Here is an 18,321-nt window from a genome sequence, read left to right on the forward strand (position 1 = left end):
TTTTCTTGAGTCTTCCCATTTTGTGTCTACAGGTTTATTATACCAAGAAGCCTGTGGATGCTCTTACCTGACAGTGTAGCAGTTCTCAATCTTTTTATAACCTATAGTCAAATCAGAGGCTTTAGAAGCCACTATGGTTAGTTTGTGGCATTGGGAGAGTAGGAAGAACCAGACTTGCTTTTATCCAGTCACAGTTTAGATGCTAAATCTGGCAGTTATTTTAGGTACTTAAAAACAAAGCTGGCATTTAAGCTTTGTTTTAAATGAGTTTTTAATGAGGCTACCCCAGCCAAATTCACTGTACCTCAAGGCAGAATTGTCCTAGAAAATATTTTCCTTTGAAACTAAATTGTTACCAGGTCTGTGGGAAATTTTCTTGCAAAATACATAAGTTTAAATGTGAAATTCAAGTCACGCATTGGTTTCAGCCAACCAGTCTTGCACTTGGGTTTCCACCAACCTGTCACATAATGAACAGAAGAATGTTTATACCACTATACTGATGTGTCTGGTCCTTGGAGAACTGTGTGCATGTGCATTGTCATAGAAAACGTGTTGAAAAGGCAATAACTGTGTGCAGAATAATTATGTAGTTGGGAGAAAGATCTTCTGAGTGATCGTGGTTACAGACAGTTCCTCAGGATTCATTTCTGTTAAACAGTCACCAGCAATTCAGGGGTTTCTTCATGTTGAGCCAAAAGGAACCTTTTTTTTTTTTTAAGTTAAAAATTTAGAGATGAAAATGGAGATACTGGTTTTGGCTTGAGGGGGAGGAATAACCTGATACTATCTGTAGAATGTTTGTGCAGGTTTGCAAAAAAAAAAGCAAACCACCAGAAAACCTCCGCAAAAAAAATTCAAAACACCAAAGCACAGCCTAGCAAATACAATTCCTTAAAAACTGTACCTAGTTGGTGACTGACAGACATGAGAAAGCTCTTTCATGAGAGCTTTTTGTGTGTGCACACGCATCTTGAAAAATGGAAATTGCAAAATGCTGCTCATGTTTGTTACTTTCAGTCTGGATTCAGATGCAGAGACCACAGCACATCTTCAGAAAGGAGGCAGAGTTTGCAGAAACGACACGAAAAACCTCTCACTACAAGCCAGTCAGGCAGAGCAGAGCAGAGTCCTGAGCCTCTGTACTTTGAGGTACTGTTGTAGGAGAGCTGTTTCTGTGTTGTAGTGGTGCCAGTTGTGTGCAGAATAAATGATATTTTCAAGGCGAAGCTGCAAAACATCTGGCTCCAGGAGGTCCACAGCATGGAGCACTAATTTTAGATGATCCTTTCATCATGTACAGACAGACTTGTGTTCGGGTGTTGTGGGAAGTGTAAGAATTTAGAAGTATCTCTGATGGACAAATTAGATAAGTGACTTTCAAGTAACTTTTTCTGTTCACTTGTGAATAAAAATTAGTGTTCTCCGGTTTATCCCCCCTAACTGTAATTGGATTTTTTTCATGTTAAAAACTTACTAATTGTTCTTTCTTTGAAAAATGTTATTTGGATACAGAAATACTTTTTTAATGTTTCATCATTTTCTACTTGTGTCACTTATAAGCCCTTCTAGCTTATGTGGGACTTTGGGATTCAGTTTTTCTACCTTAAACAATTTCAGTTGACGCTTCTGAGGTGACTTTTGGTTCCATTTTTTTTATTCTTAATTTCTGTATTGTTTAGGATGAAGATGAATTTCCAGAGCTAAATAGTGACAATGGCAGCAGCAAAAGTAGTACCATCCAGCAAAAGATTTCACCCAAAGTAGTAAGCAATTATTTTGTTTTGCAAAGCATTTTGTTTTGAGACTATGTAATTTGTGTATTTTTTTTTTTTTTTATAAATCTGCTACAACACTTAGAATGCAGTAATTGTGATGATTTTGGGGTATTTGCATTACCAGCCTTGAATGCTAAAGATATACCAGTTAAAATAAGTGGTGCAGGGAAAATGTCTTAAAAAAAGAACTACTGGATTTTTGTCTGAGATCACAGACTTAGATCATACCTATCCCAAGTTGGAAGGGACTGCTACATCCTGATGCTTTGATGTAGACTTGTCTTAAAATTTCAAATCTGTAAATATGTAGTAATTTGGTGTCAATTTTTCAAAATAACTACAGATTGTGTAGTTTATTTCTATTTCAAAATAAACTACATCTGCTTTAAGGCTGGGGAAGCAGTTGTTGGGAAGATACTTTTTTAGTATGTGATCTACCTAAATATTTGGTTACAGAAGTGTGCATATAGACTGCTTCATCTATTTGGCTGCTTTCCAGGAAAGTCAAGTCCTATGTGAAAGCTTGGGGAGGGGAGGAGGAATTCTTGATTTAGCAATCAGAGTGGAAAACCTTCTGAAGCCATAATTGGAGCTAAGTATAATAGTTTTCCAATACAAAAATAAAACTAGAAACTTATTTCTATTTCATTAACTTGCTGTGTCATCTAGGATGTCATACTGGTAATGAAAGCATTGGATGATTTGTTTTCTGGAGTGCCACATATCTTATGGTCTTGAGAGAAAGGCCTTTAACTGTGGTTTGTTTGCATTGTGTTTAAAATTCTAGTTGGATGACTTACCAGAGAATTCTCCAATCAATATAGTCCAAACTCCAATTCCCATTACAACCTCTGTACCAAAGCGTGCAAAAAGCCAGAAGAAGAAGGCCTTGGCAGCAGCACTTGCAACAGCTCAAGAGTATTCAGAGATAAGCATGGAACAGAAAAAACTTCAGGTGTGTAGGACCCTGAGCCCCCTGTAGCTGGGAAAGAGGAGTATCAGTCACCTGTTGCTCCTTGTCTTCCCCAATAGCAATGATCCTTTGTAAAGAATGTTGCAGGCACTATTTCTTTGTATTTATTGGCATATAATGTTCCTGTTATAGGAGGCTTTATCAAAAGCAGCTGGAAAGAAGAGTAAGACCCCTGTCCAGTTGGATTTGGGTGACATGTTGGCAGCTCTTGAAAAGCAGCAGCAAGCAATGAAAGCTCGTCAGATCACCAACACCAGGCCCCTCTCATACACAGGTCTCTCTGATCTGCTTGACAGTTGCTACATGGTTTTTTGTCAATATAAACGTGATTGATCTGGGCATCTTAAATGCTGGGGTTTTTTTCTGTCAAGTTTTAGTTTTTGAATACAAGCGTGATAAAAACCTGGAAAGTGTGGGGAGGTTTACACTTCTCAATAAATTCACCTGTGCTATCTGCCTCTGAGCTGCAGTATGCAATGGTGAAAGGCCACATAGAACATAGGGCAAATGTCTTTTAAAAGACCTGCTCTTCAAAACTCAGGATTCATGCCTTGAGAGTAATTCAGTGCTGAAATAAATATATGAAAAGAACTGGTTTAGGTCAAACTAAATGTCTACTAAAGATAAGATATTAAAGTACTCTTTGAAAGCAACTTAGAGAGGATACCTGTGACTAGGATACATAGGGATATCTCTCTAGGATATTCTTCCCATCTCTGCTGATTGTAGTTCTGGGCTTCCTGACCCAAGGCTTTCTCAAACCAAGTTTCTTTCTGAAACTGTCCATAGTTTCTATCACATGCTTCTACCATCCATAATATCCAATGGCAGCCCATTCTAACCTTACTACATCCTGTGTGGAGAAACTCTTCTTTCTGCTCTGTTTTTTTTTTTTTTTGTGTGTGGGGGTCGGTGTTGGTGTTTTTAGTACCCCAACCCATAATTTTGTTAGCTTTTCTAGCCTTTGTATTACAAAGACTGAGCAGTTACTCCCTGTTTTCCTCCTCTGTGATTCTTAGATGTTTGTCATCTCTGTTCTAGTCTGAAGAGTCCTGCTCTATTTAATTTGTGGAAGCATCTTTTCTGAGAACTCATATTGCTTTCTCTGTGCTTTTGTGTAGTTCTACTTTATCCTTTTAAAAATAAGGAAGATCAGACATGCACAATTAAATTACAGTTCCATCATGAGTATATGCGATGGCTTAATCATGGGGGTTTTTTGCTATTTTTTCATCAATAAAACATTAAATCAGCTTTTTTAATGCTTGCTGACAAATACAGAATTGACATTTTTGTAGTTATCTGTTATAACCCACCAGTCTCATTCCTGAGCACTTGTATGTAGCCTGGAGTCCATCGTTATGCACATAGTTACCATTTTCCTTCTGGTGTGTTGCTTCATTTACCTGCTTGAGTTTCAGCAGTGTTCAAACATTCATTCAAGTTGGCAAGGTTATATCAAACAAAGCTCAGCAAAGAACTGTTGCCATTTCCATTGGAGACAGCATTTGTTTTATTCTTTCTGGCAGAAGATACACTTAACTACATGGTGCACTCCTTCATCTGTTTTGTCCTGTCAACTATTCAAGTCTTCAACAACTAAAAATCAATGTTTGGATAAATATTTGCAATTTATCTTATCATAATCATCTAACTAATAAAGCTACACGTAGTCACTTGAGAGAGATCCCTTACCATTTATGAAAATAATTCCTGGAATCCATAGCTTCCTAAAACACGAGGCTAAGTTGAAGAAATCTTAAAACCATCTGGAGGCAACAATATCTGATGATGTAATTTTCCTGTCATTATGAACTGCTTTTTTTCCAAGGAAGGAAAATGTACTTAGAGAATTCATCAGTGGAAATTCTGAAAGCTGTGTTGAAATAAAGCTGACATGTCTTTTGGTGAAACTAATATCTATCTTGTATTTAGTTGGCAGTGCTGCTCCCTTTCATACCAAAGAATCTGCCAACAGAAAGTCCTTAACAAAGGGACAGCCATCTATGGGTTGCCTTAATCCTTTGGATTCGACTGCCCCAAAAGTGAAAAGAGGAAAAGAGAGAGAGATTGCAAAACTGAAACGCCCTACAGCACTTAAAAAGGTAAATGTGTCAGCCTTGGAGTGTTTTGACCCACACTCATGCCTTAAAAATAAAAACTGATATTTTCTTAACTGAGGCTTGGTTCCCATGAATGTAGGGCAAGGGAGTTGTGAGCTTCTGCCTCTAGTTCCTGATAAACTGATGTCCTGTCCTTTGGATCTAGGCATGTAACCTAACTTTTATACCCCCATAATTAGTTGAAGGTGATACAAATCCATCTCAATACAGATTGCAAGGGTTTTGGTTTTTTTTTTTAACTATAAGCATTAGTTAACATGGGAAAACGTTGTTTTTTTCATGTTGCTGATGCCTAGTCTGTAGTGCAATGTAGTATGTTAACCCTAATTTTTCCTACTCCTTTTTATAGAGGTGACTATAGAACTTGAAGTAAACCCACAATTTTTAATTTGAGTAAATTTAGAAATAACCGCTTGCGTATATCTAGATACATGCACTTATAAAGTAGATATATACAAAAGGAATAGAGTATGTATGGAAATCAGAAGGTAAAATACAAAAAAGGGAGTCCTAAAAATGCAAGTGTGAAAGCCTTTTTCTGACTTGCCCATGATCTGAGTTAGAGGAATTCACACCTCCCTGTTCAGAAAAGTTTTCTAAACTCTTTGTGCTCAATGCCTTTGTTGCTATTAAACATCGTAGTAATACCAGTATATCCATGACTACTTACCTTTGCACTGCACTTTCTTTTGTAGAAAGGATTCTCCTTGAGAGAATCTTCACAAAGATGACTATAGTATGGTTGCATAGGATATCTTTTTTTCATAGGCATGGGGACGAGGAATTGTTAATAAGTGAGTATTATGTATCAGAAAGCAGCTGTGACAGTACTTTCAACAGCTCAAGTATTATTTATGTAGAAGTGTGTGAGTATTAACTGTACCATCTGTAAAATGCTGGAATGAAATACTCTTTGTAATCCAAGATGAAACTGAAATGATTTCAGGGGTTTCTGTCCTGGCATGACTAAGAAGGTTCAAAACAACTCACTTAAGTTGGTGTCATGTTCAGTCAAATGGACATTTTTCTTTACAGGTATCTCTATAATTTTCAGATGCTGATGGCTGTTGGTTTTGTTCCTAGATTATTTTGAAAGAGAGGGAAGAGAAGAAGGGCCGTTTATCAGCTGACCACAGCCTTTTGGGTTCTGATGAACAGAAAGAGGCTCATATAAACCTGACTGCTGATCAGTCCCAGGAGCTGGCCTCTCAAGAAGGTTGGTCTCTTTATATCTCTAGACTCCCATTGTTCCCCCCAAGTTGTACTAATCTGCTTATTTTCATATTTTATCTTTCTCCTTTTATGGCACACAATTTATTGACGTTATCTTTTATAACTTTTTTTAACTTTATGAAATACTAACAGCCTTCTAAACGGCCTTGTCTGCCTCTCAGTTGTGGAAGGCTTAGTACAATGTGAGTTCTCAGTACATAATCTGCATACAGCCTTTTAATTAACTTCCCAAGTGGGTGTTCCAAACACATGTCAGTTTATAGCATTTTTGATAAGTGAGCAAAATGTGACCTGTTGTCAGCCATACCATGTTACCACAATGCTTTTTAGTGATGAGCATACTGAAAGTCTTCCAGATCTAAAAGTTGCAAACTGTAAATAAGGTTTTCCAGTTTGTTGAACAGGTTGTCAGTCAGCTGTGATGTCTGGACTGTCAATTTGCAGCAGCAGCTCTGAGCAACTGAGAAACTCCAAAGAATTTCCCATGTCTTTTAAACACATTTGGGGCAGTTAGGGGTAGGGGAAGGAGGTGACTGTCAGGATTCCAGATGTACTGCTTTATAACTTTTCTTCTGAGTGACCTGCCTGACTTCACCTGACTGAATTGGGAATATTCTAAATATTATAGGAAAAGTTAGTTGAATATTAGTAAAGAATTACTGGAAGGAGTTTTGTAGCATTTAGACAGGTTTTTCCTCCTGCTTTATTAATTTCTCAAACTAAGCTTGAGGGTTTTTTTAATGAATATTCAAATATTGCTTATTTACCCAATCCATACTGAGTGGTGGGTGTGTGCTTATTTTCCCCCCTCTCAGCTACTCCTCTGGGGAAGAAGGTTGAGTTTTCAAAATGTAGTTTGGATAAAGTAAAAGTGATACACAAGAAGTGTGATTCTGTTCCTTTTACATAAAAAAATGCATTTGTACTTTATAATGTTTCAAAATTGCCTTTCAGAAACTGGACTGAGTATGCCCAGTGATACTTCCCTGTCTCCAGCAAGTCAGAATTCTCCTTACTGCATGACCCCAGTGTCCCAGGGGTCACCTGCTAGTTCTGGAATAGGCAGTCCAATGGCATCCTCTGCAATAACCAAGATTCACAGCAAGAGATTCAGAGAGTAAGAGTTTTGCATTATTAATATAAATTCAGGGCTTGCACTTGAGTCACCCTTGTTTAAGTGTGGATAGACTTAGTAGACTTAAGAGCTTAATGAACATAAGCTTCCCTTTTAGAAATAGAAGGTTCTGCAAGCATTTTTTTTTCCTCTAAATAGATTGCTTGTGTATGTTTTTATACAAATGTGTATATATATGTACACACACTCACTTTAGACCTCCTTTGGTTGCCACAGCAAATAAGCAAGGTGAGAGTATTCACTAAAAAATATTTTTTCAAAGGAAGACTGTATGCTTTGGATGGGAAAGGAGGGAATACTTAGGAATGCTGAAAATACTGTAATAGTCACTCAATATATTACAGCTTTATTTTTAATATCCTTATAAAGTACCAAATTAAAGAAAAGAATAGTGGCTTGTGGCACTTACTGGAGTACATGTTTGTATTTTTTATATTATTTTAGATTGGCTTCTTGAGGTAAGGGGTGTTACTAGAAATACAAATGTTTTCAGGATGTATTTTTAACTTACAGTTTGCAGCTTGATTTCTAAATCCTTTTAATGACTTTAAGAAAATTTTAATAACTGTTCTGAGGAAGTAAAATTATTTTATTTGAAAAAAGGTTTGAAGCAGTGTTGGTTATGTGTCGTGCTAATATTTGTGAATTAGCTGTGCTGACATTTGTGAATGTTTTTGGCATTGACAGATACTGTAACCAAGTTTTAAGTAAAGAAATAGATGAGTGTGTGACTCTCTTACTGCAAGAGCTTGTCAGCTTCCAGGAACGGATTTACCAGAAGGATCCCATGAGAGCTAAAGCACGGAGGAGACTTGTTATGGGGTTGCGTGAGGTTACTAAGCACATGAAACTAAACAAGATCAAGTGTGTCATCATATCTCCCAACTGTGAAAAAATTCAGTCAAAAGGTATAAATGATAAACAAGTGGTGCACTTCAGCTGTTTGCAGTTGGCTTGTGCTGATTAGGAGTGTTAATTAGCAAGGTTAGACACATTTGTTACTATGTGTGATGTAACACTTCCAGACTCCAATTGTGTAGTTGCCATTCCACATTCATTCCTTTCTACTCTATTCTGGAAAAAACTCATTCATGAGGGGTGAAAAGCTTTAAGAAAAATAGATGCTATAGAATTGTGTGTGTCACTTCATTCAGTCTTGGACACACCTAGAGTGCCGAGCTCTGGATGCTGAAGAGGAATGTGAATTGGTTAGTGAGCCAACCAACACATCTTGCCACAACCAGAAATGTGAACAGAGGCTTCCTGAGATTGGAGAATAGCAATGCTCTGCTCAAGAAAAGACCAGTGAAATTCTGGTTTAATTTCTGTGCAAGACTAGTAGAGAACACAGAATATCACCTTGTCTGTACTCACTGTACTGGAAAGGTACCGTGTGTTATCCTCTGGGGCACAGGAGCTGCTGGTGTGTGCGTTGAAGTTTTACTGACTAATTACAGTTAAAGTGGGTTAGAGAGTTGTCACACCATAGGATGACTTTAACTGACTAGGTATCTGTTTAAAATTGGTTTCCTCAAGGTGGACTGGATGAGGCTTTGTATAATGTAATAGCCATGGCCCGGGAACAAGAGATTCCGTTTGTCTTTGCTCTCGGCCGCAAAGCCCTCGGCCGTTGTGTGAACAAGCTGGTCCCTGTCAGTGTTGTGGGCATCTTCAACTACTCAGGTGCTGAGGTGAGTAAGTCCAATCACATAAATGTCTGGAGTAAATAATTATGTTCCTTGTAGTAAAGAATTAGAGCACACCTAAATAAAATAAAATATTGATAATAGCCCTGACCTCGTTAGTGTGTTTTTCTTTGAAATTCAGTTTTTATAGTACTGAAAGACTGTACTTTTGGTCACAACATCTCTGTAGCTTTCAAATAGACTTAAATGTTGTCTGAAGTTCTCTGGAAGGCATAAGATACTGGGTTTTTTGTCATCTTAAAGTATGTCCATCTCCTCAAAGTTGAGTGAACATGGAGTGGTGGTTTTATTATTTAATACAGAGGAAAACTAACTTTTAGTTGAAGTTCAGGTATTTGGTGTTAATAGTCTTGAGGCTCACTATCCGGTATACCTTTGACTAAAAGGAGTAATTTAAAGTGAACTGCCCTTTGTTCTTAGGACCTGTTTAATAAGCTGGTATCCCTGACTGAAGAGGCCAGGAAAGCCTACAGAGACATGGTGGCTGCAATGGAACAGGAACAGGCAGAAGAAGCCCTGAAGAATGTTAAGAAGGCACCACATCACATGGGTCATTCTCGTAACCCCTCTGCAGCAAGTGCTATCTCATTCTGCAGTGTTATTTCTGAACCCATATCTGAGGTGAATGAGAAAGAATATGGTAAGTATGTTAAAACTTACTTTTGTAATAAGAAGGTGGAGTTTTCCAAATGCTGTTTATTGTGAAATGTAGCTAAAAATGCAATATTTCCTACTAATTTACAGTATTATACAATTTTCAGGGATGAGAGAAAATTGATTAGTCTTCAGTTAGCTTCATAAGTAATTTTTTTTCTCTGAACTATACAGAAAATAATTTTAATTTCTAATCCTCAGAAGTGTTGTAGCCATCTAACTCACATCAGTGGAGGTAGCTTCTCCAGTTTTACTGAACAGTTATAAAACTGGTACCAAACACAGAATTGATTATATGATTGAGGAAGAACTAAGGACAGAGTAGGAACTAAATTTCTGAGGTCTCTGAAGACAGGACATGTAGCTTAAATTTTTAAACTTGAGATGGTGGTGAATGTTTCTAGTGTGAGCAAAAGGCATGTTCATTAATTGGTTGCTTAAGCCCAGGTGACAGGGAAAATAAAAGGAAGAATACTTGTTTGAAGTCAAAAGACTACTCTTTTTTTAGTCTGAGAGTAAATTAAAGAGACTACTATCTTCTTAGTGAATTTTTTTTATGGTATCTTAAATTCATTTCAGGTGTTGAACATTTTTAAGTAATCCTTAAATGGATGACTTAATATGGTGGCAATTTTCTGCTTTTAATTTGTACTTGAGAGTAACCTCTGACTACACTCACTGTTACATTTGGAGTTGCCACAGTTTACCCAGGAAACTGAGTGGCACAAATTTTCAACTTTGTAATGTTTGGTCTAGGGTACTGTAAAAATCCAAAGTTATTCACCACTCTTTCTGCAGTCTCTTCTCTTACCTCCTTTCTCTTTTTTCTGATAGAAATTTTTCTAGCAAGCGTAGAATAATATTAAAATTATTAGCTCCCATTGCTATTTAAACAATGGAATGCTCAGGAGAAATACTTTTATATACAAGGAGTTAATGTTTCATACTTAAACTTCTTTTGAAACTTTTAGAAACAAACTGGAGAAATATGGTGGAAACATCTGATGGGTTAGAGACCTCTGAAAATGAGAGAGAATCCTCGTGCAAGACTGCAGCACCGGAAAAAGCTGGTAATGGTCCAGTGGAAAAAGCCACTCTTAATAAACAGCCACCTCTGGCTACAACTGGCACTACCTCAGCAACAAATCATGGAAAATCCACACCAGGTGACAAAGATGAGGTGAAACCAGATGACAATCTGGAATGGGCCTCACAGCAGAGCACAGAAACAGGATCACTGGATGGCAGCTGCCGGGATCTCTTGAATTCCTCCATGACTAGTACCACCAGTACTCTTGTACCAGGAATGCTGGAAGAGGAGGAGGAGGAAGAAGATGAGGATGATGAGGATTATGCCCACGAACCAATTTCTGTAGAGGTTCAGCTCAACAGCAGAATTGAATCTTGGGTTTCAGAGACCCAGAGAACTATGGAGACGCTTCAGCTCGGGAAGACCCTGAGTGGTGCTGAAGAAGACAATGGAGAACAAAGTGAAGAGGAAGAAATAGAGACTTCTGAGCAGGCTGATCCTGGCACTGATGGGGAGGAATGGACAAATGAGAAGCACGCAAGTAACACTCAACATAAACCCACCATCTGCAGTTCTTTGAACAAAGAACACACAGATTCCATCTACATGCCGTAAAAATAAGCAGGAACTCAGGAACTTTTTAGAAGTTACATTAAAACTAACCGTTGTAAAGGTTGCAGCCATTATTTCATATGCTTCATCTCAACATTTTGCACTGTTAAAACATTTAATATGTGTATTTAATTCACAACAATATTTTTGTAGCTGTCTGTTACTTGTTTGATTTAAAAACTAGCTTAGCTCTTAATCAGTATCGATTTCCCAGATTAGAAGCTGTGTGGAAAATTTGTAAGTATTCATTTGATCTTTTTTAAAAGAAAAAATCTTGTAACTAACCAGCTTTAAGCAAAATTCTTTATTTAGCTTGTTTTCAAACAGATAAGGTACATTAACACTGACAAATTACCAACGAGTCACATTGGTGGTGTGGTGTTAATGCCAGGCCTGTCAGTGTATTTGGCTATGAGTTTCTGGTCCTATCTAGAAATAAAATTCAGCTTCTCTTTCAAGAAAAGCTAAAAAAAGCCATTTGCAGTCCTAATGAGAATTAAATAGTAGAGAAATTGTGTGTGATTCTTCTGCTAAGATAGATGCAGCTTTTCAGTTGATCTTGGTGAATGCATCGTTAAAAAGATGCTGATGGCTGAGATGGCTACAATAGGCTATAACAACTTTGATTCCAGAAAAAACTTTAAACCAGAGGGATATAATTAATGTTATGCAGTTTTTTTTACAAGGTGGAAATACTGCATTAAAAAAAACAGGAAAGAAAACAACAATTCCCCATTCTCTCAGCAGTTGCTGTCTGCCAAACCACACGAAGTGACTCACTAACCATAATCCCTATCCAGGGCTTTTAGTAAACTGATGACTTCCTTTCTCTCTCCTGTCACTTACCTCAGGAATGCTGTTTTGCATATTGTATTCTGCATAACATTGCAAAAAGCAAGAATAATCCTTTTAACTGCAAGTGTGAATGATGTGGTGGCTCGGGGTATCTATGCATTCCCCTGCATGCCGTGACCCTGGCCAGGATGTATCTCAACAATTCTTGCTGAAAGTGTGGCCTCTTCGTCTGTTCTTGCTGTTGTAGCAGCTTTAGGAGTTGACTTCTGGAGTAGAAAAGGAAGTAGTTATTCTAGGAAAGGAGGAAGTGCCCTGTAGTATGGGGAGGTATTTCAGCGGTTTAGAGGTAAGAGACAAAAATATGCCCTCTTTGAAACATACCTGTTGCTAGAGAATTGTTCTGTTTTGTTCCTAATACTGAAGGGAAATGCATTAACTGATGAATTCATTTCAGATTGAGGATGGAGTGTGTCTAAACCTTGCATATCAGGAGTCTGTTTTCCATCTTTGTCTGGTATTGGCAAGGGATGTACTGAAACTGCCAGCAGCAGGAGCTTCACTGCAAGAGCAGCCAGAGAGTTACTCACACGAACAACACTGTCTTAGCAAACATATGTTTCTTTTAATTCCACTTCATTTTTCTTTGTCACTTGTATCAAAATGCGTGAAAGGCCTCTGGGTAGGCTGAAAACCACAGGAAATGGATGTCTGAGTTAGGTGTTTAGGCCTCACTTAGGAACATGGGACCAACGTTCATAGCACTAGTTATGCTGGCGTTTTAAGTTGCACTGGGAAAATAAGACTCCAGGTTTAGAAGTCATCCAGCCCTGGATTTTTGGATGAGAATAATAGAAACTGTGTATTATGTAAATAATGCTTTGATAGCTATAGGCATAGCAAATGCTATGTAGATAAGCAGTGTAGAGCTGCTAGGACAACTGGCTGTTCTGTCAACGTTCTTAGTTCCTAAATGTAATCTTCCTAGATGTTAAACAGGTGTTTCATAGGAAAACAAAGACTAAGGAATGATGCCTCTTGAATGTTAAACCTTTTACTTGTCTGTATAACAGACTTCTACTGTCTGTAAGTTTTGAGAGTTTTTGCTTTAGGACATGACAGGTGTTTGAACTGCTGACAAGCAAAACTCGCCCTTGGATGTGTAGGCACAGCTCGGCACAGGTGAGATCAGTGCATACACTGAGGGCAAAACTTTGCCACAACATCAAAAAACAAAGGTGTTTGTAGTTTCTCCTTTTGCTTTTTCAGTGCCAGTGATTCAAATAACTTTTGATCTTGAAGTATTAACATCAAAGGCGCATCTTTTTATATGTCTTTTCTGAACTTGGACTGTCATTTTAAAGTTTTCTGACATTTATATCAAAGAAGTCTTGTAATATTGAGCCCGCTATTTAACTGCAATTTTGCTACAGGTTTAATAGAGTTCTTGAAGGTGATACAGCACTTATAATATCTCTCAATTTGCCAGCAAATAAGGAACTAGTCTCTTTTTAAAATGTGGCAGATGACCCTGAGGGGAGCAAACTGAAACTAAGTAAAGGAAACTGGGTTTAGTGCTTCCTTTTTGATAAGCTGGGAATGAGCAATAACTGTGAGAATGAAATTGCAATTCCTTTGGGAGTGATCCATTTGCATCTGAAATTAGGGAAGTTCCTTGCTACTTGAAGCACTTGAGGAGAGTATCTCACTGTGGTAATTTTGATTCTATTATCAACAGAATTTAAAAAGAAAGCATACAAATGTTTTACAATACCAAGATTTTTTTTAAAAAGTAGCTGAACTTCTATTTCAGTATAAAAGTGTGCAGTTTATACAGGTTGTTACTGTCCCCATGAAAAGATGTTTCTGTAGTTATAGGTGTATAGATATTTTTGTTGTGAAAATGATTATTCGGGAAACAAATCTAATTTTCTTAAGGCATTGTTTATAGTTTTCACCACTTTATCTGGTAAAATAAAAAAAATGTATCTGTGGTAGGGGTAGAAATCTTTAAAACTGATAGAGGTGGCTATGTATACAACCTATTTATATAAATATTCTTAAGTATCTCTGTCAATAATAAAACATGGATTTCAAATATGTAAAAGGGAAAAATTCTGAAGAACTTCTGTCCTTAGTTGGACCAAGTAGCAGCGTCTTAGTAAGGTTAAGGCCTTGATCCTTCTAACACATGCTTCAGAGTGTTAGTGCCACTGGCTTGAACTGTGGCCTGTTGATCTGCTTAAGTTGTGTGCAGGTTGTTGTAGGATTGGAACTAAACAGTGACAGAGGGTATTGACCTGTGTTTTAAAAACTCATTATAGAAAATGTTCAGTAATGCACTTGTTAGTGTTCTTCTGGTAAAGATAGGAGGTGTCTTTATGCTCATTTGGGTGGGTGGGAGCTTACACAATGTGGTTCTGTCGAGTTCTTTAACACAAAGTTAAATTTTAATAATGTTACTTTAAATATGTATGTAAAAAGAGTATTATTGTTTGAAAAGCTGCTGTTTGCTGAAACTGTCATTAAGTATTTCCTGTGAAGTTGTGCCAACTAATAAAACCATCTATTGAGTTGATTTCAATGTCAGCCATTTAAAAATTAGACATGGCAATTTAACAGAACAAAAGCAAGCCATAGAAACCAGGACTGGGGGGTTTCTACTCCCCCTGCCACACACAGAATGTCTGACCCAAAACTTCCTCGCCAATGAATGGTAATGCTGAAAGTAGAAACCTGGTTGGCACAGCCCACCTTCTAAATGTTCATAATAGTTCATATAATTTACTTTTTAAATAGATTGTAATAAGAAAAGCTGTTTAATCTTAATGTCTTAAAATTTATAGTAATATTTAGGTTAAAGCAGTAGAAAAATCATTATGAAATACAATATGAAGGGTTTTGTTCCATTTCTCTTTTGCTGTATGAAGGATAACTGTTCTGTCTACCATACTTTTTGGAGTAATAACAGCTTTTTTGCACTATGTAAATACTAGTGGGGGATCCTTCCATAACTAATAAAAATGATTGTAGAAATTTATGGCTTTATTTGCTGTCGTGTTTGTTTGGAAGCACTGCCCTGGCACTGCAGGTGCTGGGAAGGGTCCGTGTCACTCTGTCTGTGGCCACAGGGTGGAGGAGCCGTGTGGTGGCTCCACCTCTGGCTGTGGCACCTCCGGTCACCGGCAGGGAATGGGCACTGGAAGAGGGGCTGAAGCAAAAAGCAGGATTAGCAGAGGATTTTTCACAGGAATCCCGTGTCCCTGTTGTCACACACTATCTCAGTGATGACCAGAAAAATATATAGAAAAACCTGCCCTTCTTCAGAGACCATGGGAGTGAACCAGGTCCAGAATATTGACTTGGAAATAACATTTTACTTAAGAGGAAATGAGCAAGAATAAGCACAGGTACCTCCAAGAGCTGGGGTTTCTCACATGCTGCTACTGGATGAGAATTTCTGGTGACCTGCCCTTATTGATGGAGTGATGCATGAAGTCACCCCTGGAAAATAACACCAAGTTCTCAGCATGTTGTCCCCTATTCTCTAGTAACTGCTCACATTTCTGTGGCTCTGGTAACAGTGTCATTAAATGGTTTTGCAACTCCCACGTGTGAAGGTATTTGTAGCAACTCAGAAGGGATACAGCTTCATCCTGTAATTCTGAATTTTCTATTTATGTGCCTTAACTTCATGTTTCAGTTCTGTTATTGCAGTTGTCTCCTGGTGAAAGTGCTGCTGTTATTAACCTCGCTTTTTAGGTGCTGTGACTTACTCTGAGAATTACTCCTCACATCTGGGTCCTGCATCTGCCTTCTCAACCTGATACAATTTTTGGAAAGCACAAAAAAGTGAGTGGCACAGTGTGACTTGTGCTATGGAAATGACGAAATTAGTTACCCCAAAGCCTTACAAACTGAATTTTCTTTCTCCCTCTTCATTTCTTCACTATTTAAAAAACATTAACCTTGAGCAAAGTTCTTTGCCTCTATTGAGAAGGTTTTAAATGTTTTGTGCTCCTGCACACACAGAAGAAGTGGCAGAAGAAAAAACTGAAGTTCCTCCAGGAAGCACAACCACTGCCTGTGCTCTGAGAGCAGCCTGGGCTCTCCCACTATGGGATTATAGGGATACGGCTGGAAGCTTATCAATGTGTGTCTGTAGTGTGCAGAAAGACCACAGTCAGTCAAACTGCATTCTGCAACAACAGTTACTTTTTGGATTTTTAGGATCACTGTGTGTAAAAGCTAGGGCTTTTTTTTTAAAAAAATAGGTGGTGGTGGTTGTTGTTTGTTATTGTGGGTTTCTTTAAAGCACTATTGGACAGAAACAACAACCCCCTAAGGAGATGATGCAGCTGAAGACTGTTCAGCTTTTGGGGTCTTTTCTGAGTTAGCAGGTACAGGGAGACCTAAGGTAGGAAGGTACTTCTTGGCAGCAGCTCCAGTGTACTTAGAGCTGTAAATTCCAGTTTAATTCTGGAGCCGTTGAATTCCCTGGCACCTGGTGAGCTCCTGCAGGAGGGGGTGTGTGGCTGGGTGCATGTCTGTCTGGGCACTGCTGAGAACGTCCAGCTATCGCCTGTGTTGTTTTCCAGGGATAGGGCTTTAATGAGCAAAGAGGAATTTGATAATCGTGTAACGCCGATAACAGACTTGTTCTTACTGCAGGGAAATGGGGGAGGAGGCACGGAGTGAACCGCGTGTCCCACAGTGACCCGGGCGGAGCTGTTTGTGCTTGGGCCCCCCTGGAGGCTGCGGCAGCACCGACCCCTCCAGAAGTTCAGTCTGTGTTTGGAGGGAAAGTTAATGTGTCCACACCAAATTTAAAACAACCTTGTGCTCCTTCTGCCTCTATAGCAGGTAGCTCATTTCTTGCAGAGTTATAGAACAACAATAAATGTTGTTGCTCAAAAGTTGTGGGGGTTTATATAGTTTCCAAAGAAATTGTAATGAAAGTCCTCCTGTTGGGTGGCATCTCTTGGAAGGGAGACTTTTTTTTTTTCTTGAGGGGATGAAAAAACCACACTAACCATACATTATTTAGAGCATTAAACTCCTTATAATGCCTTTCCTGCAAGGGAAGGCTGCATTTTTCAGGTGGATTCTGCCCCTGGGGGTACTATTTCAAGCTCCTGGGATTTTGTTAGCTGCAGCTGAGATGGTAAGTGCCCCTTCTGCCAGCAATAGTCTCAAGGTATAGGTAAGCACTGGAGAGGTGAGGATGTTTGGCAAGAAAAGCTGTGAGTAGCAAGAACTGGAAGAAGCTCTTGTAAAGCCTTCCTTGTGGAGGAATGCTGACTGTACAGGAAGAGAACAAATTAACAAATAAAAGTAATTGGAAATGCCCCTATATCAAAGTTTCCTTTCTGATTTTTTTCCAAGTTAAAGGCAACCAAGGACGGAAGCGGGAGATGCACACCTAAGGAGACACTGGGAGAAGTTCAACCCTGTTTGTGGGATTTATTGTTTTCAAATATGTGCTAGTGGAATGCCCTACAAAAATACAACTTTAAGCTGAATTGAAGGAAGGATGTTCCCTGCCTGTTACCACATGCATACCAAGCCTCATGATGCCACTAAAACATGACTGCTTCCACCTTCCTTTGGAGGTGACAGTAGTTTAGTGGTGCTGTTGCTGAAACTTGTCTCATGTAGTGGCTAATTCTGCAGGGATGAAGCTTTAGGCTGAAATTTGTCTTTGTCTCCTGATATGGGGCTGTGCTTAAAGCTGGAGCCAGGCAATAGACACTTAATCTGCTGTGGCTTTCAACACTTTGTGGAACAAGAGACAGTGAGTGATGCTGTGTTTTGCTCATGGGCTCTTGGCCTCCTTGCAGGCAGTGCTGAGCCAGGCCAGCAATGCTGCTGAATCCATCTTTGGGCTCTTAGGATGCAGATCTCCTTTCAGAAAGCAGTGGTTAGGGCAGCATGCTGTTTTCTGATGGCTTGCAGCTCCAGTGTTTTCAGTATGTCCTTGTTGAACCTGCAGAGGTTGGCACCATCCCCCTCACAGGTGGGACAGCTGTGGCACGGGAGCCCCACACTGTGCTGTGTTTCAGTGTTCAGCTTTCGCTGCTTTGTCTTTGATAGCTGCTTTCCCTCAGAGGTGCAAGGACTGGCTCTGGGCTGGTTCTTGGGCAACCTTCAGGCTCTGAATTTTGGGCTCTTGTAAAGGACTCTCCAGCTTGTTTCTTTTCCCCTGTGCTACGGGACTGTCCTGGTGGAAAAGGCAAAGCCCAGCAGTGCTTGAAGGAGGGTGTGGTGGTCTTGCCAGGCAAAGAG

General features: G+C 38.9%; 1 protein-coding gene across 2 annotated transcripts in view; it reads left to right on the top strand.

Moving 5' to 3' along the window:
• The window catches only part of SECISBP2L (SECIS binding protein 2 like), a 29,615-nt gene extending 14,539 nt beyond the window's left edge, over positions 1-15,076 (top strand). For both annotated transcript variants that reach the window (XM_027732157.2, XM_027732156.2), the window contains exons 8-18: positions 1,021-1,152; positions 1,683-1,766; positions 2,566-2,733; positions 2,884-3,025; positions 4,687-4,856; positions 5,958-6,090; positions 7,062-7,224; positions 7,930-8,150; positions 8,779-8,933; positions 9,369-9,588; positions 10,574-15,076. In XM_027732157.2, the coding sequence (XP_027587958.1) occupies positions 1,021-1,152; positions 1,683-1,766; positions 2,566-2,733; positions 2,884-3,025; positions 4,687-4,856; positions 5,958-6,090; positions 7,062-7,224; positions 7,930-8,150; positions 8,779-8,933; positions 9,369-9,588; positions 10,574-11,247 (2,262 nt within the window). In that variant the 3' untranslated portion in view covers positions 11,248-15,076. The remainder of the gene's footprint in view (positions 1-1,020; positions 1,153-1,682; positions 1,767-2,565; positions 2,734-2,883; positions 3,026-4,686; positions 4,857-5,957; positions 6,091-7,061; positions 7,225-7,929; positions 8,151-8,778; positions 8,934-9,368; positions 9,589-10,573) is intronic.
• Positions 15,077-18,321: the final 3,245 nt, after the last annotated feature.

The sequence above is a fragment of the Pipra filicauda genome, unplaced genomic scaffold, assembly GCF_003945595.2.
Source record: "Pipra filicauda isolate LSUMZ 115617 unplaced genomic scaffold, ASM394559v2 scaffold7_size6619720_pilon, whole genome shotgun sequence".
Lineage (NCBI taxonomy): Eukaryota > Metazoa > Chordata > Aves > Passeriformes > Pipridae > Pipra > Pipra filicauda.